General features: G+C 47.2%; 1 protein-coding gene across 1 annotated transcript in view; it reads left to right on the forward strand.

Annotated features, from left to right (window-relative positions):
• Window positions 1–18,101, forward strand: part of LOC311134636 (E3 ubiquitin-protein ligase AMFR-like) — a 34,236-nt gene extending 16,135 nt beyond the window's left edge. The window contains exons 10-13 of the mRNA XM_084168372.1: window positions 2,380–2,486; window positions 2,658–2,792; window positions 3,025–3,215; window positions 15,986–18,101. Coding sequence (XP_084024498.1) covers window positions 2,380–2,486; window positions 2,658–2,792; window positions 3,025–3,215; window positions 15,986–16,169 — 617 coding nt within the window. The 3' untranslated portion in view covers window positions 16,170–18,101. The remainder of the gene's footprint in view (window positions 1–2,379; window positions 2,487–2,657; window positions 2,793–3,024; window positions 3,216–15,985) is intronic.
• The last annotated feature ends 7,803 nt before the right edge of the window (window positions 18,102–25,904 follow it).

Raw genomic sequence — 25,904 nt, forward strand, 5'->3', positions numbered from 1 at the left:
TCTCTGGAAGACTGAAACAGGTTTCCCTGTATTTAGCTCCATCCATCATTCCTTCAATTCTGACCAGTTTCCCAGTCCCTGCCGATGGAAAAACATTCCCACAGCATGATGCTGCCACCACCATGCTTCACTCTGGGGATGGTGTTCTCGGGGTGATGAGAGGTGTTGGGTTTGCGCCAGACATAGCATTTTCCTTGATGGCCAAAAAGCTCAATTTTAGTCTCATCTGACCAGAGTACCTTCTTCCATATGTTTGGGCGGTCTCCCACATGGCTTTTGGCGAACACCGAACGTGTTTGCTTATTTTTTTTCTGGCCACTCTTCCGTAAAGAACAGCTCTGTGGAGTGTACGGCATAAAGTTGTCCAATGGACAGATACTCCAATCTCCGCTGTGGAGCTGGGCAGCTCCTTCCGGGTTATCTTTGGTCTCTTTTGTTGCCTCTCTGATTAATGCCCTCCTTGCCTGGTCTGTGAGTTTTGGTGGACGGCCCTCTCTTGGCAGGTTTGTTGTGGTGCCATATTCTTTCAATTTTTTAATAATGGATTTAATGGTGCTCCGTGGGATGTTCAAAGTTTCTGATCTTTTTATAACCCAACCCTGATCTGTACTTCTCCACAACTTTCTCCCTGACCTGTTTGGAGAGCTCCTTGGTCTTCATGGTGCCGCTTGCTTGGTGGTGCCCCTTGCTTAGTGGTGTTGCAGACTCTGGGGCCTTTCAGAACAGGTGTGTGTGTGTATATATACTGAGATCATGTGACAGATCATGTGACACTTAGATTGCACACTGGTGGACTTTAACTAATTATGTGACTTCTGAAGGTAATTGGTTGCACCAGATCTTATTTAGGGGCTTCATAGCAAAGGGGGTGAATATATATGCACGCACGAATTTTCTGTAATTTTTTTCTTTCCGATTTTTTGAAACCAGTTATTTTTTTCGTTTCACTTCACCAATTTGAACTATTTTGTGAATGCCCATTACATGAAATCCAAATAAAGATCCATTTAAATTACAGGTTGTAATGCAACAAAATAGGAATATCGCCAAGGGGGATTAATACTTTTGCAAGGCACTGTATCTAGAAAATACATTTAGAAATTACATCTTTAGAGTTATTAGGTAGGCATTGTTAAGGCCCCTGGGCTATATGGTGTGTGCATTGATCAGTTTAGTGAAGTATGAAATGGGACAGTTCTGATAGTGGCCTGTGCGTGTCATGGGGGTGTTCAGTTTGTGGCTGTTGTGGGTTGCCCGTCCAGTAATCTGCAGTCTGGTTGGGGGGGGGAGCAAGTTTGCAAACTGGGAGTTCTGCAGGTATTTAGCAAATGTCAGGCAGATCTGCTCTCCAAGGACATGATTCAGAGGGTTTCGAGGGCTTCACGGTAGCTGGTGTACGACCCGCACAGAATTATTCTGCAGGCTCTCTTCTGGACACGCTGCAGCTGAGCAGTCAGGGTGCCGGGCAGTGACGGCAGACTCCAGAACTGGTCTGACGTAGCCGATTTAGATGGACAGTAGGTCTGTTGTGGTTACAGAGAAGCCCTTAATGCGCTTGAGGAGGAAAAGCTTCCTGCTGGCCCTTTTGGTGATGGTGTCAACCTGGCTGCTCCAACGCAGGTCCTGCTGGACAGTGAGACCCTGCTCCCTGACCTTTGATGTCTCTGACATGGGACGCCATTGATGAAGAGGGGTGGTGCAGGGGGTGGGTTTTTAGAGAAGGTGACATACATCACTATGCATTTCTTGTCATTGAGATGCATGGCATTAGTAGCAGTCCAGGTGCTTCTGCACTGAAGATGGTTGTTGCAGTTTCCTGGTTTCAAGCAGATTCATGTCATATTTCCACACTGGGTTGGTAGCTTCATGTGCAGCATCATTGATGAGGGAATGGAAAAGGACCGGGTCAAGGAGGGTCCCCTGGGTCGCCCCACATGTGAGGGATTCCCATTCATATAGGGCACCATGATGGCGCACCCGTTGTCTCCTGTCAGTCACAAATCCATGGGACTATTTCAGGCCTCACCCCCATTGACAGGATATTTTTGATGACAGTAGTTAACCCTGTTAAATGCTTTACTCATCAATGTAAATGTGTCAGAGTTGGCTATGAAACTAAATTACATCTGTAAATTACATCTGTAGTCGCTACTAGTTTTGTTGTTTTCTGGATCATGCCTCAGTATCTCTAGGGCCAAGAGCACATGAGAGTAACACCCATAAAATATGCAGATAGACATCCTGTCAGTGGTTACTCTGACACAGTTGGCGACTATTCAGGCTTTTCTCTCAACACTCTACACCGTAAACAGTTTAGAGAGGACACCTCTCCATAAATATCTAATGAGCTTGACCTTGCATGTATTTCACCCCTACTAGGTTCTCGCATTGCCAGCTGGCTGCCCAGTTTCTCAGTGGAAGTGATGCACACAACCAACATCCTAGGCAACGTACAACAGGCCAACAACTCCCAGCTCAATGCCATGGTCAGTGTTCATGGGATCCATCCATTACTTGGGTGTTTTTGCCAGTGACTCATTAGATTTTTGTTACCTTTCACCTGTCCTATGTCAGTAACAATGAAGAAAATGAGGTAAAGAAAGGAGGCTACATTGATGTTTGAAGTAATGATACATCTCCTCTCTTACTATCTTTAGGCCCATCAGATTGGGGAGATGTTTAATCAGGTTCCCTACCATCTGGTGCTGCAGGACCTGCAGCTGACCCGCTCTGTAGAGGTCACCACTGACAACATCCTAGAGGGACGCATCGTGGTGCCTTTCCCCACACAGGTCAGTCAATCCCACACTGCTACAGGTAACTCCACAAGCTGGTTGTGTGTCTGCTTGTGTGGTCTCCTTGGATGGTACATTAACATAAGGAAGGGCTAAAATAGAGTTCGGGGTCAATTCATCCCATGAGGCGATACCCAAAATGTCTTGAGAAAAGCCGCCTTGGGACACTTAACTTAAACATTAAGTTTAGAGCATACTTGACTAAAATGTCTGCTGTCTCCCTCTCCAGCCTGTGGATCACTCCGCCTCCCAGGTCAGCCTCTCCCCACAGGATGTGGGCGGGGCCAGCGGGAGTTCAGAGTTCATGACCCCTGAGGTGGAGGACTTTGAGGTCAGAGGCAGCCGCTTCTCCAAGTCAGCCGAGGAGAGACAGAAGATACTGCTGCAGAGGAAAGATGAGCTACTGCTACGCGCACAGAGGTATTGGATCTGCTCATTTAAAGTTTAAAAAAGAAAACACTGTTTTCCATAGACTTCAATGGAACACTTCCAGTTCCTAACCTGCTAGCCTGGATTTCAAATTATTATCTATTATGGGTGGCGTGAATTGTGCAAATTGTCTATTTTTCATAATATTTACTACCTTTCTATGCTCTGTGCACACTTGTCTATTGATGTTTTTTTTTAAATATATATTTGTCCTGTATGCTACCATGTGCTTTGTCCATTTCATGCTGCTCTATTCCATTTAATTCCATTTAGGTCATTGTTTCTCTCATGCTCTCCCTCAACCACAACCCTAACCCTAGCTTCATGTCCACATCCCGGCTCAACCCTAGCTTCATGTCCACATCCCAGCTGAACCCTAGCTTCATGTCCACATCCCGGCTCAACCCTAACCCTAGCTTCATGTCCACATTCCGGCTCAACCCTAACCCTAGCTTCATGTCCACATTCCGGCTCAACCCTATCCCTAGCTTCATGTCCACATTCCGGCTCAACCCTAACCCTAGCTTCATGTCCACATCCCGGCTCAACCATAACCCTAACCCTAGCTTCTTGTCCACATACCGGCTCAACCCTAACCTCAACCATAACCCTAACCCTAGCTTCTTGTCCACATCCCGGCTCAACCCTAACCCTCAACCACAACCCTAACCCTAGCATCATGTCAACATTCCGGCTCAACCCTAACTTCAATCGTAACCCTAGCTTCATGCCCACATCCCGGCTCAACCCTAACCACAACCCTAACCCTAGCATCATGTCAACATCCCGGCTCAACCCTAGCCTCAACCACAACCCTAACCCTAGCTTCATGTCCACATCCCGGCTCAACCCTAACCCTAGCTTTATGTCCACATCCCAGCTCAAGCCTAACCCTAGCTTCATGTCCACATCTCGGCTCAACCCTAGCCTCAACCACAACCCTAACCCTAGATTCATGTCCACAACCCGGCTCAAGCCTAACCCTAACCCTAGCTTCATGTCCACATACCGGCTCAACCCTAACCTCAACCACAACCCTAACCCTAGCTTCATGTCCACATACCGGCTCAACCCTAACCTCAACCACAACCCTAACCCTAGCTTATTGTCCACATCCCGGCTGAACCCTAGCTTCATGTCCACATCCCGGCTCAACCCTAACCCTAGCTTCATGTCCACATCCCGGCTCAACCCTAACCCTAGCTTCATGTCCACATCCCGGCTCAACCCTAACCTCAACCACAACCCTAACCCTAGCTTCATGTCCACATCCCGGCTCAACCCTAACCTCAACCACAACCCTAACCCTAGCTTATTGTCCACATCCCGGCTGAACCCTAGCTTCATGTCCACATCCCAGCTGAACCCTAGCTTCATGTCCACATCCCGGCTCAACCCTAACCCTAGCTTCATGTCCACATCCCGGCTCAACCCTAACCCTAGCTTCATGTCCACATCCCGGCTCAACCCTAACCCTAGCTTCATGTCCACATCCCGGCTCAACCCTAACCTCAACCACAACCCTAACCCTAGCTTATTGTCCACATCCCGGCTGAACCCTAGCTTCATGTCCACATCCCAGCTGAACCCTAGCTTCATGTCCACATCCCGGCTCAACCCTAACCCTAGCTTCATGTCCACATCCCGGCTCAACCCTAACCCTAGCTTCATGTCCACATCCCGGCTCAACCCTAACCCTAGCTTCATGTCCACAACCCGGCTCAACCCTAATCCTAGCTTCATGTCCACATCCCGGCTCAACTTTAACCCTCAACCACAATTCTAACCCTAGCTTCTTGTCCACATACCGGCTCAACCCTAACCATAACCCTAACCCTAGCTTCTTGTCCACATCCCGGCTCAACCCTAACCCTCAACCACAACCCTAACCCTAGCTTCATGTCCACATCCCGGCTCAACCCTAACCCTAGCTTCATGTCCACATCCCGGCTCAACCCTAACCTCAATCCTAACCCTAGCTTCATGTCCACATTCCGGCTCAACCCTAGCCTCAACCACAACCGTAACCCTAGCTTCATGTCCACATCCCGGCTCAACCCTAGCTTCATGTCCACATCCCGGCTCAACCCTAACCACAACCCTAACCCTAACTCTAGCTTCATATCCACATCCCGGCTCAACCCTAACCTCAACCTCAACCACAACCCTAACCCTAGCTTCATGTCCACATCCCGGCTCAACCCTAACCTCAACCACAACCCTAACCCTAGCTTATTGTCCACATCCCGGCTGAACCCTAGCTTCATGTCCACATCCCAGCTGAACCCTAGCTTCATGTCCACATCCCGGCTCAACCCTAACCCTAGCTTCATGTCCACATCCCGGCTCAACCCTAACCCTAGCTTCATGTCCACATCCCGGCTCAACCCTAACCTCAACCACAACCCTAACCCTAGCTTATTGTCCACATCCCGGCTGAACCCTAGCTTCATGTCCACATCCCAGCTGAACCCTAGCTTCATGTCCACATCCCGGCTCAACCCTAACCCTAGCTTCATGTCCACATCCCGGCTCAACCCTAACCCTAGCTTCATGTCCACATCCCGGCTCAACCCTAACCCTAGCTTCATGTACACAACCCGGCTCAACCCTAATCCTAGCTTCATGTCCACATCCCGGCTCAACTTTAACCCTCAACCACAATTCTAACCCTAGCTTCTTGTCCACATACCGGCTCAACCCTAACCATAACCCTAACCCTAGCTTCTTGTCCACATCCCGGCTCAACCCTAACCCTCAACCACAACCCTAACCCTAGCTTCATGTCCACATCCCGGCTCAACCCTAACCCTAGCTAAATGTCCACATCCCGGCTCAACCCTAACCTCAACCCTAACCCTAGCTTCATGTCCACATTCCGGCTCAACCCTAGCCTCAACCACAACCGTAACCCTAGCTTCATGTCCACATCCCGGCTCAACCCTAGCTTCATGTCCACATCCCGGCTCAACCCTAACCACAACCCTAACCCTAACTCTAGCTTCATATCCACATCCCGGCTCAACCCTAACCTCAACCACAACCCTAACCCTAGCTTCATGTCCACATCCCGGCTCAACCCTAACCTCAACCACAACCCTAACCCTAGCTTATTGTCCACATCCCGGCTGAACCCTAGCTTCATGTCCACATCCCAGCTGAACCCTAGCTTCATGTCCACATCCCGGCTCAACCCTAACCCTAGCTTCATGTCCACATCCCGGCTCAACCCTAACCCTAGCTTCATGTCCACATCCCGGCTCAACCCTAACCCTAGCTTCATGTCCACATCCCGGCTCAACCCTAACCTCAACCACAACCCTAACCCTAGCTTATTGTCCACATCCCGGCTGAACCCTAGCTTCATGTCCACATCCCAGCTGAACCCTAGCTTCATGTCCACATCCCGGCTCAACCCTAACCCTAGCTTCATGTCCACATCCCGGCTCAACCCTAACCCTAGCTTCATGTCCACATCCCGGCTCAACCCTAACCCTAGCTTCATGTACACAACCCGGCTCAACCCTAATCCTAGCTTCATGTCCACATCCCGGCTCAACTTTAACCCTCAACCACAATTCTAACCCTAGCTTCTTGTCCACATCCCGGCTCAACCCTAACCTCAACCCTAACCCTAGCTTCATGTCCACATTCCGGCTCAACCCTAGCCTCAACCACAACCGTAACCCTAGCTTCATGTCCACATCCCGGCTCAACCCTAGCTTCATGTCCACATCCCGGCTCAACCCTAACCACAACCCTAACCCTAACTCTAGCTTCATATCCACATCCCGGCTCAACCCTAACCTCAACCACAACCCTAACCCTAGCTTCATGTCCACATCCCGGCTCAACCCTAACCTCAACCACAACCCTAACCCTAGCTTATTGTCCACATCCCGGCTGAACCCTAGCTTCATGTCCACATCCCAGCTGAACCCTAGCTTCATGTCCACATCCCGGCTCAACCCTAACCCTAGCTTCATGTCCACATCCCGGCTCAACCCTAACCCTAGCTTCATGTCCACATCCCGGCTCAACCCTAACCTCAACCACAACCCTAACCCTAGCTTATTGTCCACATCCCGGCTGAACCCTAGCTTCATGTCCACATCCCAGCTGAACCCTAGCTTCATGTCCACATCCCGGCTCAACCCTAACCCTAGCTTCATGTCCACATCCCGGCTCAACCCTAACCCTAGCTTCATGTCCACATCCCGGCTCAACCCTAACCCTAGCTTCATGTACACAACCCGGCTCAACCCTAATCCTAGCTTCATGTCCACATCCCGGCTCAACTTTAACCCTCAACCACAATTCTAACCCTAGCTTCTTGTCCACATACCGGCTCAACCCTAACCATAACCCTAACCCTAGCTTCTTGTCCACATCCCGGCTCAACCCTAACCCTCAACCACAACCCTAACCCTAGCTTCATGTCCACATCCCGGCTCAACCCTAACCCTAGCTTCATGTCCACATCCCGGCTCAACCCTAACCTCAACCCTAACCCTAGCTTCATGTCCACATTCCGGCTCAACCCTAGCCTCAACCACAACCGTAACCCTAGCTTCATGTCCACATCCCGGCTCAACCCTAGCTTCATATCCACATCCCGGCTCAACCCTAACCCACAACCCTAACCCTAGCATCATGTCAACATCCCGGCTCAACCCTAGCATTACCACAACCCTAACCCTAGCTTCATGTACACATTCCGGCTCAACCCTAACCCTAACCACAACCCTAACCCTAGCTTCATGTCCACATCCCGGCTCAACCCTAGCCTCAACCACAACCCTAACCCTAGCTTCATGTCCACATCCCAGCTCAACCCTAGCCTCAACCACAACCCTAACTTCATATCCACATCCCGGCTCAACCATAACCTCAACCACAACCCTAACCCTAGCCTCATGTCCACATCCTGGCTCAACCCTAACCCTCAACCACAAACCTAACCCTAGCTTCATGTCCACATCCTGGCTCAACCACAACCCTAACCCTAGCCTCATGTCCATATCCTGGCTCAACCCTAACCCTCAACCACAACCCTAACCCTAGCTTCATGTCCACATACCGGCTCAACCCTAACCCTAGCTTCATGTCCACATCCCAGCTGAACCCTAGCTTCATGTCCACATCCCGGCTCAACCCTAGCTTCATGTCCACATCGCGGCTCAACCCTAACCCTATCTTCATGTCCACATCCCGGCTCAACCCTAACCCTAGCTTCATGTCCACATCCCGGCTCAACCCTAACCCTAGCTTCATGTACACAACCCGGCTCAACCCTAATCCTAGCTTCATGTCCACATCCCGGCTCAACTTTAACCCTCAACCACAATTCTAACCCTAGCTTCATGTCCACATACCGGCTCAACTCTAACCTCATCCCTAACCCTAGCTTCATGTCCACATCCCAGCTCAACCATAACCCTAACCCTAGCATCTTGTCCACATACCGGCTCAACCATAACCCTAACCCTAGCTTCTTGTCCCCATACCGGCTCAACCCTAACCTAAACCATAACCCTAACCCTAGCTTCTTGTCCACATCCCGGCTCAACCCTAACCCTCAACCACAACCCTAACCCTAGCATCATGTCAACATCCCGGCTCAACCCTAGCCTCAACCACAACCCTAACCCTAGCTTCATGTCCACATTCCGGCTCAACCCTAACCTCAATCGTAACCCTAGCTTCATGTCCACATCCCGGCTCAACCCTAACCTCAACCCTAACCCTAGCTTCATGTCCACATCCCGGGTCAACCCTAACCCTAACTTCATGTCCACATCCCGGCTCAACCCTAACCTCAACCCTAACCCTAGTTTCATGTCCACATCCCGGGTCAATCCTAACCCTAGCTTCATGTCCACATCCCGGCTCAACCCTAACCCTAGCTTCATGTACACAACCCGGCTCAACCCTAATCCTAGCTTCATGTCCACATCCCGGCTCAACTTTAACCCTCAACCACAATTCTAACCCTAGCTTCATGTCCACATCCCGGCTCAACTCTAACCTCATCCCTAACCCTAGCTTCATGTCCACATCCCAGCTCAACCATAACCCTAACCCTAGCATCTTGTCCACATACCGGCTCAACCATAACCCTAACCCTAGCTTCTTGTCCCCATACCGGCTCAACCCTAACCTAAACCATAAACCTAACCCTAGCTTCTTGTCCACATCCCGGCTCAACCCTAACCCTCAACCACAACCCTAACCCTAGCATCATGTCAACATCCCGGCTCAACCCTAGCCTCAACCACAACCCTAACCCTAGCTTCATGTCCACATTCCGGCTCAACCCTAACCTCAATCGTAACCCTAGCTTCATGCCCACATCCCGGCTCAACCCTAACCTCAACCCTAACCCTAGCTTCATGTCCACATCCCGGGTCAACCCTAACCCTAACTTCATGTCCACATCCCGGCTCAACCCTAACCTCAACCCTAACCCTAGCTTCATGTCCACATCCCGGGTCAATCCTAACCCTAGCTTCATGTCCACATCCCGGCTCAACCCTAACCCTAGCTTCATGTCCACATCCCGGCTCAACCCTAGCTTCATGTCCACATCCCGGCTCAACCCTAACTCTAGCTTCATATCCACATCCCGGCTCAACCCTAACCCACAACCCTAACCCTATCATCATGTCAACATCCCGGCTCAACCCTAGCCTCAACCACATCCCTAACCCTAGCTTCATGTCCACATCCCGGCTCAACCCTAACCACAACCCTAACTCTAGCTTCATATCCACATCCCGGCTCAACCCTAGCCTCAACCACAACCCTAACCCTAGCTTCATGTCCACATTCCGGCTCAACCCTAACCCTAGCTTCATGTCCACATCCCAGCTCAAGCCTAACCCTAACCCTAGCTTCATGTACACATCCCGGCTCAACCCTAACCTCAACCCTAACCCTAGCTTCATGTCCACATCCCGGCTCAACCCTAATCTCAACCCTAACCCTAGCTTCATGTCCACATCCCGGCTCAACCCTAACCTCAATCGTAACCCTAGCTTCGTGTCCATATCCCGGCTCAACCCTAACCACAAACCTAACCCTAGCTTCATGTCCACATCCCGGCTCAACCCTAGCCTCAACCACAACCATAACCCTAGCTTCATGTCCACATCCTGATTCAACGCTAACTTCAACCCTAACCCTATATTGATGTCCACATCCCGGCTCAATCCTAACCCTAGCTTCATGTCCACATCCCGGCTCAACCCTAGCCTCAACCACAACCCTAACCCTAGCTTCATGTCCACATCCCGGCTCAACCCTAACCTCAACCACAACCATAACCCTAGCTTCATGTCCACATCCCACCTCATCCTAGCCTCAACTCTAACCCTAGCTTCATGTCCACATCCCGTTTCAACTCTAACCTCAACCCTAACCTTAGCTTCATGTCCACATCCCGGATCAACCCTAGCCTCAACCACAACCCTAACCCTAGATTCATGTCCAATCCTGGCTCAACCCTAACCCTAGCTTCATGTCCACATCCCGGCTCAACCCTAACCACAACCTTAACTCTAGCTTCATATCCACATCCCGGCTCAACCCTAACCCACAACCCTAACCCTAGCATCTTGTCAACATCCCGGCTCAACCCTAGCCTCAACAACAACCCTAACCCTAGCTTCATGTCCACATTCCGGCTCAACCCTAACCCTATCTTCATGTCCACATCCCAGCTCAAGCCTAACCCTAACCCTAGCTTTGTGTCCACATCCCGGCTCAACCCTAACCTCAACCCTAACCCTAGCTTCATGTCCACATCCCGGCTCAACCCTAATCTCAACCCTAACCCTAGCTTCATGTCCACATCCCGGCTCAACCCTAACCTCAATCGTAACCCTAGCTTCGTGTCCACATCCCGGCTCAACCCTAACTTCAATCGTAACCCTAGCTTCATGTCCACATCCCAGGTCAAGGCTAACCCTAACCCTAGCTTCATGTCCACATCCCGGCTCAACCCTAACCTCAACCCTAACCCTAGCTTCATGTCCACATCCCGGCTCAACCCTAGCCTCAACAACAACCATAAACCTAGCTTCATGTCCACATCCTGATTCAACCCTAACTTCAACCCTAACCCTAGATTGATGTCCACATCCCGGCTCAAGCCTAACCTCAACCACAACCCTAACCCTAGCTTCATGTCCACATCCTACCTCATCCTAGCCTCAACCCTAACCCTAGCTTCATGTCCACATCCCGTTTCAACCTCAACCCTAACCCTAGCTTCATGTCCACATCCCGGATCAACCCTAGCCTCAAACACAACCCTAACCCTAGATTCATGTCCACATCCTGGCTCAACCCTAACCCTAGCCTCAACCACAACCCTAACCCTAGCTTCATGTCCACATCCCGGCTCAACCCTAACCTCAATCGTAACCCTAGCTTCATGTCCACATCCCGTTTCAACCCTAACCTCAACCCTAACCCTAGCTTCATGTCCACATCCCGGATCAACCCTAGCCTCAACCACAACCCTAACCCTAGATTCATGTCCACATCCTGGCTCAACCCTAACCCTAGCCTCAACCACAACCCTAACCCTAGCTTCATGTCCACATCCCGGCTCAACCCTAACCTCAATCGTAACCCTAGCATCATGTCAACATCCCGGCTCAATCCTCAACCACAACCTTAACCCTATTTTCATGTCCACATCCCGGCTCAACCCTAACCCTAGCCTCAACCACAACCCTAACCCTAGCATCATGTCCACATCCCGGGTCAACCCTAGCCTCAACCACAACCCTAACCCTAGCTTCATGTCCTCATCCCGGCTCAACCCTAACCACAACCCTAACCCTAGCATCATGTCCACATTCCGGCTCAAACCTACCTTCAACCACAACCCTAACCCTAGCTTCATATCCGCATCCCGGCTCAACCCTAGCCTCAACCACAACCCTAACCCTAGCTTCATGTCCACATCCCGGCTCAACCCTAACCCTAGCTTAATGTCTACATTCCAGCTCAACCCTAACCCTAGCTTCATGACCACATCCCAGCTCAACCCTAGCCTCAACCCTAACTTCATGTCAACATCCCGGCTCAAGCCTAACCTCAACTCTAACTCTAGCTTCATATCCACATCCTGGCTCAACCCTAACCCTAGCCTCAACCACAACCCTAACCCTAGCATCATGTCCACATCCCGGGTCAACCCTAGCCTCAACCCTAACCCTAGCATCATGTCCACATTCCGGCTCAAACCTACCTTCAACCACAACCCTAACCCTAGCTTCATGTCCGCATCCCGGCTCAACCCTAGCCTCAACCACAACCCTAACCCTAGCTTCATGTCCACATCCCGGCTCAACCCTAACCCTAGCTTAATGTCTACATTCCAGCTCAACCCTAACCCTAGCTTCATGCCCACATCCCAGCTCAACCCTAACCACAATAGCTTCATATCCACATCCCGGCTCAACCCTAACCCTAGCCTCAACCACAACCCTAACCCTAGCATCATGTCAACATCCCGGCTCAACCCTCAACCACAACCCTAACCCTAATTTCATATCCACATCCCGGCTCAACCCTAACCCTAGCTTCATGTCCACATACCGGCTCAAACCTAACCTCAACCCTAACCCTAGCTTCATGTCCACATCCCGGCTCAACCCTAACCCTAGCTTCATTTCCACATCCCGGCTCAAGGCTGACTCTAGCCTCAACCACAACCCTAACCCTAGCATCATGTCAACATCCCGGCTCAACCCTAACCCTAGCTTCATGTCCACATCCCGGCTCAACCCTAACCTCAACCCTAGCTTCATGTCCACATCCCGGCTCAACCCTAACCCTTGCTTCATGTCCACATACCGGCTCAAACCTAACCTCAACCCTAACCCTAGCTTCATGTCCACATCCCGGCTCAACCCTAACCCTAGCTTCATGTCCACATCCCGGCTCAACCCTAACCTCAACCAGAGCCCTAACCCTAGCTTCATGTCCACATCCCGGCTCAACCCTAACCCTAGCCTCAACCACAACCCTAACCCTAGCATCATGTCAACATCCCGGCTCAACCCTCAACCACAACCCTAACCCTAATTTCATATCCACATCCCGGCTCAACCCTAACCCAAGCCTCAACCACAACCCTATCCCTAGCATCATGTCCACATCCCGGGTCAACCCTAACCCTAGCTTCATGTCCACATCCCGGCTCAACCCTAACCTCAACCCTAGCTTCATGTCCACATCCCGGCTCAACCCTAACCCTAGCTTCATGTCCACATACCGGCTCAAACCTAACCTCAATCCTAACCCTAGCTTCATGTCCACATCCCGGCTCAACCCTAACCCTAGCTTCATTTCCACATCCCGGCTCAAGGCTGACTCTAGCCTCAACCACAACCCTAACCCTAGCATCATGTCAACATCCCGGCTCAACCCTAACCCTAGCTTCATGTCCACATCCCGGCTCAAGCCTAACCTCAACCCTAGCTTCATGTCCACATCCCGGCTCAACCCTAACCCTAGCTTCATGTCCACATACCGGCTCAAACCTAACCTCAACCCTAACCCTAGCTTCATGTCCACATACCGGCTCAACCCTAGCCTCAACCACAACCCTAACCCTAGCTTCATGTCCACATCCCGGCTCAACCCTAACCTCAACCAGAGCCCTAACCCTAGCTTCATGTCCACATCCTGGCTCAACCCTAACCTCAACCCTAACCCTAGCTTCATTTCCACATCCCGGCTCAACCCTAGCCTCAACCACAACCCTAACTCTAGCTTCATGTCCACATCCCGGCTCAACCTCAACCGTAACCCTAGCTTCATGTCCACATTCCGGCTCAACCCTAATCCTAGCTTCATGTCCACATCCCAGCTCAACCCTAACCTCAACCCTAACCCTAGCTTCATGTCCACATCCTGGCTCAACCCTAGCCTCATCCATAACCCTAATCCTAGCTTCATGTCCACATCCCAGCTCAACCCTAACCTCAACCCTAACCCTAGCTTCATGTCCACATCCCGGCTCAACCCTAACCTCAACCCTAACCCTAGCTTCATGTCCACATCCCGGCTCAACCCTAACCCTAACCCTAGCTTCACGTCCACATGCCGGCTCAACCCTAACCCTAACCCTAGCATCATGTCCACATCCCGGGTCAACCCTAACCCTAGCTTCATGTCCACATCCCGGCTCAACCCTAACCTCAACCCTAGCTTCATGTCCACATCCCGGCTCAACCCTAACCCTAGCTTCATGTCCACATACCGGCTCAAACCTAACCTCAATCCTAACCCTAGCTTCATGTCCACATCCCGGCTCAACCCTAACCCTAGCTTCATTTCCACATCCCGGCTCAAGGCTGACTCTAGCCTCAACCACAACCCTAACCCTAGCATCATGTCAACATCCCGGCTCAACCCTAACCCTAGCTTCATGTCCACATCCCGGCTCAAGCCTAACCTCAACCCTAGCTTCATGTCCACATCCCGGCTCAACCCTAACCCTAGCTTCATGTCCACATACCGGCTCAAACCTAACCTCAACCCTAACCCTAGCTTCATGTCCACATACCGGCTCAACCCTAGCCTCAACCACAACCCTAACCCTAGCTTCATGTCCACATCCCGGCTCAACCCTAACCTCAACCAGAGCCCTAACCCTAGCTTCATGTCCACATCCTGGCTCAACCCTAACCTCAACCCTAACCCTAGCTTCATTTCCACATCCCGGCTCAACCCTAGCCTCAACCACAACCCTAACTCTAGCTTCATGTCCACATCCCGGCTCAACCTCAACCGTAACCCTAGCTTCATGTCCACATTCCGGCTCAACCCTAATCCTAGCTTCATGTCCACATCCCAGCTCAACCCTAACCTCAACCCTAACCCTAGCTTCATGTCCACATCCTGGCTCAACCCTAGCCTCATCCATAACCCTAATCCTAGCTTCATGTCCACATCCCAGCTCAACCCTAACCTCAACCCTAACCCTAGCTTCATGTCCACATCCCGGCTCAACCCTAACCTCAACCCTAACCCTAGCTTCATGTCCACATCCCGGCTCAACCCTAACCCTAACCCTAGCTTCACGTCCACATGCCGGCTCAACCCTAACCCTAACCCTAGCTTCATGTCCACATCCCGGCTCAACCCTAACCCTCAACCTCAACCCTAACCCTAGCTTCATGTCCACATCCCGGCTCAACCCTAACCCTAACCCTAGCTTCACGTCCACATGCCGGCTCAACCCTAACCTCAACCCTAACCCTAGCTTCACGTCCACATACCGGCTCAACCCTAACCCTAGCGTCAACCACAACCCTAACCCTAGCTTCATGTCCTCATCCCGGCTCAACCCTAACCTCAACCACAACCCTAACCCTAGCTTCATGTCCACATTCCGGCTCAACTCTAACCCTCATCCATAACCCTAACTTCATGTCCACATCCCGGCTCAACCCTAACCTTCAACCCTAACCCTAGCTTCATGTCCACATCCCGACTCAACCCTAACCTCAACCTCAACTCTAGCTTCACGTCCACATCCAGGTTCAAACCTAGCCTCAACCACAACCCTAACCCTAGCTTCATGTCCACATCCCGGCTCAACCCTAACCCTAGCTTCATGTCCACATCCCGGCTCAACCCTAACCCTAGCTTCATGTCCACATCCCGGCTCAACCCTAACAACCCAGCAGAGGTCTTACAAATTAAAAGCTGCTCCTCTCTTCCTGCTCTCCTCTCAGGAGATATCTGAGCAAGAGCCCAGAGGAAACTGCTGCTGCTATGAACGACGATGAATATGAGTACGATGAAGGTCTGCCCACTCTTGAGGATGACATCCCAGCAGGCTCAATCTCGGACTCTATGACTCTGCAACGCAGAAAGTTAGCGGCAGCCGCTGAGCGCCGCATGCACGCAAACCAGTGAAGAGGCTGGACTGGGACGATACCAGTATTGCGATACTCGTTAGAATCGTGGCAAGGAAACAAAACACGAAGCGGAATTAACTTCTTTAGGAAAACAACCCTAATGTTGGAAACAAACATTATGTTGTCATCCAGAGTCACATTTATTTTCCAAGCTATATCAGACAATGTCTTACATATAGCAGGTTTTTAAAGGACTAAAGAGTTAGATCTGCTTCGTGTTTTCATTTTTGTCATTTACATTTTTTTGTGATATTGGTATCGTCACAGCACTTCTGGGAACCAGTAAGATTTATACAGGTTACGACAGGTCTCACTGTACCACCAAACCTGCCCATCTACAGTCCATCGAGGGCCAAAGTAAGTAACCTACTATGACCGGGAGCCCCATAGGACGGCGCACAATTGACTCAGCGCCGTCCAGGGTAGGAGAGGGTTTGGCTGGTGGGTGCTTTCCTTGGCTCATCGTGCTTTAGCAACTCCTTGTGACCGGGCCGGGCGCCTGCAAGCTGACTCCGGTCGTCAGTTAAAACACATTGGTGCGGCTGACATCCGGGTCAAGCGAGCAGTGTGGTAAGAAGTAGGAGGCCAGGCGGGTCATGCTTCGGTGGACGCATGACTCGGCCTTTGCCTCTCCCGAGCCCATTGAGGAGTTGCAGAGATGCCAAGGGACCAAATTCGGGGAGAAAACTGGGTATAAAATAATTGCTTGTGGCCATACCACCCTGAACAGGCGTGTTCAGGGTCAGACCTGGTTAGTACTGAGACAGGAGACCGCCTGCAAATGTTCTAAAAATAAAATATGGCAATACATTATTAGACAAATCTGTATTTTCAGTATTGTCCGCATTTCTGCTCTTATCTCCACCATGAAGAAACATTGAACAGACAGTCCATCTTCTTAAATATACTGCAGTGTGTAGTACAGTTTGATGTAGGAAAGTTCTATTTTCTATAACTCATATCCTGAATACATATAGGCACACATACACTTTTCAAATATGAAGAAAAATGTTCAGTCCCATTGCCTTGTGTATTGATAGTGTGCCAGTATGATTCGTAGCTAAAAGTCTCATTTTAACTTGTTTTATAACAAGTTGAAATATGAATTGATTCTTAATTTGTGTACATGCATAGATGGTATAGGTAGCATTAGATTGACTACATGATTCCTCAAAACCTTCGGTAAAGGCTTTGGCTTTAGCTGGATCACACTTTATTTGATGGGTACCGAACTATGTAAGGACTTAACACCTTCACAGCTGTACATAGACATCTACGTCTTGCTCATTTTATTTTGCATTGCGAGAAGTATTTGAACAGATTTTATGTGTTGTCTTTTTTGTTTTTAAATGTCTCTCTATGCATGCATCTGTCGGCGGCTTCTCTTCCTAGTATTGCCTAGTAGAGTTGCAAAATTCCTGTAACCTTCCCAAGGTTTTCCCGAAATCCTGGTTGAAAGATTCCCAGAATCAAATTTTCTGGAAAAAACTGGGAATTTTGGAGAAGTTCTAACCTCTGTTTTGTAGTTACCACTCTCCTGAAATGGACAGCTTTTTACGTGTCACAAAACGTAAAGCATGGTCTTTGTAGACCTTGACTATACTATGACATTAGTGTTCTTGTGATTTGGTTGCACATTTGCGCCTTGAAACAGTATTTATTGATCTATAGATGACACGGTATCCATTGGACTGTCAACTGGATGATGGAAATGTTTACAGATTGGTTTGTAAAATACTTTAGCAAAAGTGTGTATGTAACAAAATTATAGGAATGCATTTTGTACACTTAATTTGTGCCTAAATTCAACAGTGGATCCATTATTTTATTTTATTTTATTTTATTGTGTGAATATTTTTGTAATGACTGTATTATACATGTGAAATGACCCTGTACAAATACAATGCATAGCTACTCTATATGCTTTTAACCCTGTTTGGTCTTTGCCTTGTTTTTAGAAACATTTGTGTTTTCTTTACAGCTGCACTTCACCTTTTGGAAAAATTGACAGTTTTAAACCTTAAATGGGTCATCCACATTAAGTCCTACATAGCGCTATACTACGCATTACGCTAGTTTCCACCTTCTCATCTTCTTTGCCCCCCACCAGTTTGCATCCCTGTAGATACAGTATTACTATGGTACTCTGTGACTGTGTGGAATTTTTCACTAGAGGGCAGTAAGAGTACACTACAGTTTCCAAGGGAATGTTCACTGTCAAATCATTGAGGTTCAAATGCTCCCTCTTCATGATACACTATGCCCAGGTTAAAGAGAACAACAATATTTTACAGTAGAGACCGTTGTATACAGCACTTTCCTGGTATGACCAGTTTTAAAGCCTATTCCTGGCTGTAAACCATAAAGCTTATAGCAACAACGTATGTAACTGGTTAACGAACATTCAGATTCAATACGGTCAACCTTTTTCAGCTATGCACCTTTTAAAGGCAATGTTTTTTCCCGCGTTCACGGAGACCGCATTCACAGTAAACACTGCATATGTCGGCTCAATCGGAAATTACCTTTAAATGTAAATCGCACTATAATGCAAATCTTCCGTGGTCCGGATTTAATCTAGGCCTAAGTTTGTGTTGTATGAGGAATGCTACAGCTCCTGACCTCTGACTGTTACAATGGCCATTATCCAGTGAGACTGATTGTGATGTCTGTCTCTGTCTAACCAGGTCAACCAAGGTCATGGGAAGTCGAGGCATGTGTTTATTTTATTTTATTTGACCTTTATTTAACTAGGCAAGTCAGTTAAGAACAAATTCTTATTTACAATGACAGCCTACACCGGCCAAACCCGGACGACGGTGGGCCAATTGTGCGCTGCCCTATGGGACTCCCAATCACGTCCGGTTGTGATACAGCCTGGAATCGAACCAGGGGGTCTGTAGTGACGCCTCAAGCACTGAGATGCAGTGCCTTAGACTGCTGCACCACTCGGTCTGTAGTGACCCCTCAAGCACTGAGATGTAGTGTTTAGACCGCTGCACCACTCGGTCTGTAGTGACGCATCAAGCACTGAGATGCAGTGCCTTAGACCACTGCGCCACTCGGGAGCCCAGGATGCATATATCACCATTGTTCTGTAACTGTCAGCCATGCATGCCACCTCTCTGTAGCTTCCCCTCTGAAGACTGGGAGCAAGACCTTTTGGAATGTTTTAGGACTTAGGTAAGAGAGAGCAGTGAGAGGCAAATTCAGATAAATAGAGGGAGAGGTATACTGAACAAAAATATAAACGCAACATGCAACAACAATTTCTAAGATTTTACTGAGTTACAGTTCATATAAGGAAATCAGTCAATTTAAATAAATTCATTAGGCCTTAATCTATGGATTTCACATGACTGAGAATACAGATATGCATCTGTTGGCCACAGATACCTTTAAAAAAGGTAGGGGCATGGATCAGAAATCAGTCAGTATCTGGTGTGACCACCATTTGCCTCATGCAGCGTGACACATCTCCCTCGCATAGAGATGATCAGGCTGTTGATTGTAGCTGTTCACAACGTTGACATCAGCAAACCGCTCGCCCGCACGACGCCATACACGTGGTCTGCGGTTGTGAGGCCGGTTGGACATACTGCCAAATTCTCTAAAATGACATTGGAGGTGGCTTATGGTAGAGAAATTAACATTAAATTCTCTAGCAACACCTCTGGTGGACATTCCTGCAGTCCGCATGCCAATTGCACGCTCCCTCAACTTGAGACATCTGTGGCATTGTGTTCTGTGACAAAACTGCACATTTTATTTAGTGGCCTTTTATTGTCTCCAGCACAAGGTGCACCTGTGTAATGATCATGCTGTTTAGTCAGCTTCTTGATTTGCCACACCTGTCAGGTGGATGGGTTATCTTGGCAAAGGAGAAATGCTCACTAACAGGGATGTAAACTAATTTGTGCACAACATTTTAGAGAAATAAGCTTTTTGTGTGTATGGAACATTTCTGGGATATTTTTATTTCAGCTCATGAAACATGGGATCAACACTTTTGCATGTTGCGTTTATATTTTTGTTCGGTGTAGATAGAGGAAGAATATGGTAGAGAGAGAGGCCACTGGCTCTCAGGCTGCATTATGAGTTCTGGGGAATTCACTCTGTGAGAAAAGCGGCAAGAAGAAGAGACAAATATTTGCTCATTTTCTCACTGTGTACTAAGACCGGGAATCGGAGCAAACCCAATCAACAGCTTATTAATAGTTTAACACTGGATATCTGACCGCTGTGTTAAAGCCTAACAATATTTTGAGAAATATCTAATCAATATATTTACATAATTTGCACCTAGATTACCTTGTCGTGTTTGCATTTGCAGAGACCTATTCCGCCAATTCCCTCCTTGGGTAAATCCAAACAGGTTATCAAATGTGTGATAACACAAAACATACACTGAGTCGTATTAGCTAGCATGATTAGACTCTAACCTCGGTAAGTTGCCACCAGTGTTTGAGATTGAGATGGCACCGGGTCCTAAGCGGGACAACTCCAGTGGTAGAACTGCGTGGTAATGCTGCTGGTATAAAGTGTTGCTGAGCCTCTTATCAGGCTGACCGGCCTGTCATTCTCTCTGCAGGACGATGAGCGGCTGAATTGAGTCTTCACTGGAGCGCCATGCAAAACCAATTGCTGTGGGAAGAGACTAGGCTATAATATCTTGTGGTACTAAGAGATGCCTATACCGCAAAGGCCCTGGGAGTTACAGTATTCACAAATTAAATAAAAATGGCTTTATTTTTTACGTTTCTTCTCAACGATGTACATGAAATTGGAAGAAAAATTGTAACATTTATATTTAAAAAAATATATATATTTTTTTATATATATTATGAAAAAATAAAACCCTAATATATCTTCATTAGATAAGTATTCAACCCCCTGAGTCCATACATGTTAGAATCGCCTTTGGCAGCGATTACAACTGAGTCTTTCTGGGTAAGTCTCAAAGAGCTTTCCACACCTGGATTATGCAACATTTGCAAATGACTATTTTCTAAATTCAAACACTGTCAAATTGTTTGTTGATCATTGCTAGAAAAAAAATGCAGGCCTTGCCATCGATTTTCAAGCAGATTTAAGCCAAAACTGTAACTTGGCCACTCAAGAACATTCACTGTCTTCTTAGTTAGCAACTCCAGTGTAGACTTGGCCTTGTGTTTTAGGTTATTGTCCTGCTGAAAGGTGAATTAATCTCCCAGTGTCTGGCCACCACCACTACGCTTGAAAATATGGAGTGGCACTCTGTAATGGGTTGGATTGGATTTGCCCCGAACATAATACTTTGTATTGAGGACAAAAAGTTAATTGCTTTGCCACATTATTTGCAGCATTACTTTAGTGCCTTGTTGCAAACAGGATGCATGTTTTGGAACATGTTTTATTTTGTACAGGCTTCCTTTTGTATCGTTATGTCAATTAGATTAGTATTGTGGAGTAACTACAATGTTTATCCATCCTCAGTTTTCTCCTATCACAGCCATTTAAACTGTTTTGAAGTCACCATTGGCCTCATGGTGAAATCCCTGAGCGGTTTCCTTCCTCTCCGGCAACTGAGTTAGGAAGGTTGCTTGTATCTTTGTAGTGACTGGGTGTATTGATACACCATCCAAAGTGTAATTAATAACTTCATGCTCAAAGGGATATTCAATGTCAGTTTTTTTTATTTTTTACCCATCTACCAATATGTGCCCTTTGCGAGGGATTGAAAAACCCTCCTGGTATTTGTGATTTAATCTGTTTGAAAGTCATTGCTCAACTGCGGGATCTTACATATAATTGTGTGTGTAGGGTACAGAGATGAGGTAGTCATAAATCATGTTAAACACTATTATTGCACACAGAGTCGATTAACCTTTATTATGGGACTTGTTAAGCCAATTTTTTCTCCTGAACTTATTTAGGCTTGCCATAAGAGGGGTTGAATACATATTGACTCAAGACATTTCAGCTTTTCATTTGTAATTAATTTGTAAAAATTTCTGAACTGAATTCCATGTTGACATTATGGTGTATTGTGTGTAGGCCAGTGACGACAAACAAGTCTATATTTAATCAATTTTAAATGTAGGTTGTAACACAACAAAAAGTGGAAAAAAGTCCATAGATGGGAATACTTTCTAAAGGCACTGTATGAACTGAAGCAAGCCAGGGGTCCAGAGCTTCCTGGCTAGACTGAGGAATCTTATCTAGTAGGCACGCTCTCTGTTACTGTGTGTACCTTTTGGCTTGGACTGGGTTGAGTGCCCATATTATGTAGTCACTGTGAGCACTGAGCTGGCTCTCAGCAAATATCTCACTTAGAATATTTCTTATATTTCCCCCCGCTGCTGCTCCTATCTCGTTTGCATCTGTCCCTCTCTCCCTCCTTCCCGCTGCTGCCTCCAACGGGGTAAAGCCAAGGAGTTCAGGCCTTGGGCTAAACGCCCTGCGTGACCCCATCTGTGTGTGGGTTTCACTTGTCAGGTGACGGTGGATATCAGAATCCATAATTTAGCACATGATGCCTCCCGGAGGAGGCTGTGGTTCAAGAGCTGGTGACCCAAGTCTCCCAGCAGCACATCCACTGTCATGATGCCTTGAATAATCACATTTTCATGAATATTAAAGCTGCCCAGATATGAAATGCAGTCAGATAATTTTATTCTACCCTTAAAATCTACAAAAACAATGCAGATGTATCTCCATGCAGTCCAGACCCTCCCTGCTCAATGAATTGTGAACCATTATGCAGTGAATCTAGAGTGCATAAGTAATGTAAATTAACCATTGCTACTGCTGTGCTGTTTACAAAATCAATAGATCAAGGTTAATCTCATCTATGCTATATTTAATCCGTAGGAGCTAGTGGAGTGCGCTGGAGTCAAGGTGGTCTCTCACACCTCCATGGTTGAAAGCCCCCTTCCCCCCAGCCTCAGTGCACTGCACTGCCCAGTGCATTTGAAGATAGCGGGATAGTCACCGCTGACATTTGGAGGTAGCGCTCCTCCAAGCGCAGGGGAATTGAATTTCAGATGGGCATCGCTCATAGCGCCGTGACCTGTGCTCAGTTTAGACATGTTGCAGCCTGAGTAAGCAGTAGAGTGTAAAAGGAAATTGCTCAGACTCCCCAAACGTCAGGCCCTGAAAACCCTCCTGTAAGTGATTTTGACACAAATATCCACTTTCCTCAGCGTTTCTCCACTGTAAAAACCACATTCTCTTCACTCGGTTATATGAATTCAATTTACCGTTTCATTTCTATTGCTGTGTCAGTAATATGATTGTCATGTTCAATAAGATAATGCTGCTCATCCAAGGGATTCCTGGGGTACTGGAATAAAAGGCTGTGACAGAGGCTGTCCTCTTGGTCATTCTTGAACAGATTAAAAGCTTATTTGAATGATATGTTTTCTTACAAACAATGCTTGTTTACTTGGAAGACTGGAGGAGCCATTTTGAACGGTTTACGAGCTGCCATGTCTGGGGGCCTTTATTTTGTGGCAAAGTTATGCAAATCGTGTACACTGATGTTTTTAAGTCAATATGAAGTCAAATTAATGAATGGGTTTTGTATTGCGATTTAGAACAACAGAGTAAACATCAATATATATTGGTATGTATGATTTTTGCCATTCCATGAACAGTGCTATTTTTGAAAAGCAAAAAAATACAGAGATTGGTACTAACAATGATAACATAGTCAAAATAAGTATTGTTTGACTTCTTTTCAGTCAGGCATCCCCCCCTCATAACTTGCAGTAAGCAACCCCCCTCAAATTCCCCTTGTCTTCAATTACTGTGAGTCATTAGATATTAATGAAACAAAGTATCTTCAGCAATGATTCTAATACTCCATACTTAGCGGTTATTAAAGGTTTGCCATGGCAGCGTAATTGTAAAAAAGTAGCTACCCACTGGACTTTTTTTTTTTGAATCAGCATTGTTTACACTTCATAAAAAATAAAAAATAAATCTATGTGAGGATGTTGAATCAACGTGGAAAACTGATTGGATTTGCAAAACGCCATCAACTTAATGGCATTGTCTTTTTCCCCCCAACTTTTGACCTAAATCCAATGAATTGTTTTTGTTTATTTCACGTTAGTGAAAATCAAAACTAGACGTTGAACTGACGTCTGTGCCCAGTGGTTAATGGCTTTTACTTGGACTTTTCCCAGTTCAAATCCAAGATAATAATAATAATATGCCATTTAGCAGACGCTTTTATCCAAAGCGATTTACAGTCATGCGTGCATACATCTTTTTTTTTGTGTGTATGGGTGGTCCTGGGGATCGAACCTACTACCTTGGCGTTACAAGCGCTGTGCTCTACCAGCTGAGCTACAGAGGACCACCTCTGTAGATGGCCTCCTAACATGACCCATCATCTCCATTCATTATTTTCAAAGAGGACCCTCCACTAATAGTCTTGATGGTTAGACCAATACATAATCTCCCTTTTACTTTAGACCTTTCCCAGGTAAAATCCGAGGGGCCTCCTTGCGTGACCCATCTCTAGTCATCCTGTTAGAAAGTGTTGAGGGCGAGACCATTGCCATCTTGATTAGACCATCCTCAGGTGCACAATAACTCTGCAGGATGTCATTGCTGATCTGTGTTCAATGGCCATTGAACTTATCACAGGCTCTTGAGGAAATTTGTATTGACCTGTGTTTCTTGACTCACATTAGAGCTTACTGGCTTTATTCTACCATCGTGTCCTGTTCTGTCTGACCTTCCTGAAGGAGAGGAAGTGAGAAAGAGTGAAGGTGAACTTCTGGAACGGACATTTTTGAGCCAGGACTTTAACAGCTCTTTAACAGTGTCAAAACAATGTCATACAATGAAGGAATAGGTGTGAAGGCAAGGGTTCATGGAAATAGATTCATTTTAGGGCACTTGGAGCATAATAAATGTCATATTAATGTCAATACACTTGAGGGGAAAAAATACAGGTTGAAAGTGCTTTGTCTCTAATTTGCTCAATGAAGCCTTTGTCCAGTTGCATTTACCTACACCAGCGATGTTATACCTGATTAAAGATCACAACCTTCTCTCACGGATAGTGATGTGTTATTGCCATTCATATTTGAGAAATGGTTGTCACTTGTATTGTAGGGGAGATTAAGCAATCATTATAACTGATTTATAATAATAAAATAATTATACATGTTCCATAAAGGATTATTTCACCATTTATCCCAACTGCCAGCACAAAGGAGCCAAAAAATGCTTCCTCTGCTACAGAAGAAGTTCAATAAGGCTTTTTGCCACGGTGATTTGGTAACACTGCGTTCAGTTTGAAATCTGTTTTACCTCAGTTGTATGTGGATCCAATACAGAGTAATTCAACACCCATTCTCTTCTCTTTAAAGCAATTACATTTCAGTTAAAGCTTTCAGTAAAATGACAGGGCAGGGACACACCACATCTTTTTAAATCTCCTGAACCGTCTCCTGTCTTTTGCTGCATGAATTTGGGAGCTAGCTTCACAGAGATCGTGTCAACATGAACCCAAATGATAACTTGTTAAAGTAGTCTACTGTACAACTGCCAGGTAGCTCAAGGACAATGCGCTACACTCACAGCCTGTTGTATTGGTGCTCTCATTCAAGAGAGACAAAGCATACTTTAGAACCCTTCATGATATAATCTACTGTATTTTAGTCAATGCCACTCCAACATTGCTCGTCCTAATATTTATATATTTCTTCATTCCATTGTTTTACTTTTAGATTTG

Source organism: Coregonus lavaretus, assembly GCF_964263955.1.
Source record: "Coregonus lavaretus genome assembly, chromosome: 9".
In the NCBI taxonomy this organism is placed as follows: domain Eukaryota; kingdom Metazoa; phylum Chordata; class Actinopteri; order Salmoniformes; family Salmonidae; genus Coregonus; species Coregonus lavaretus.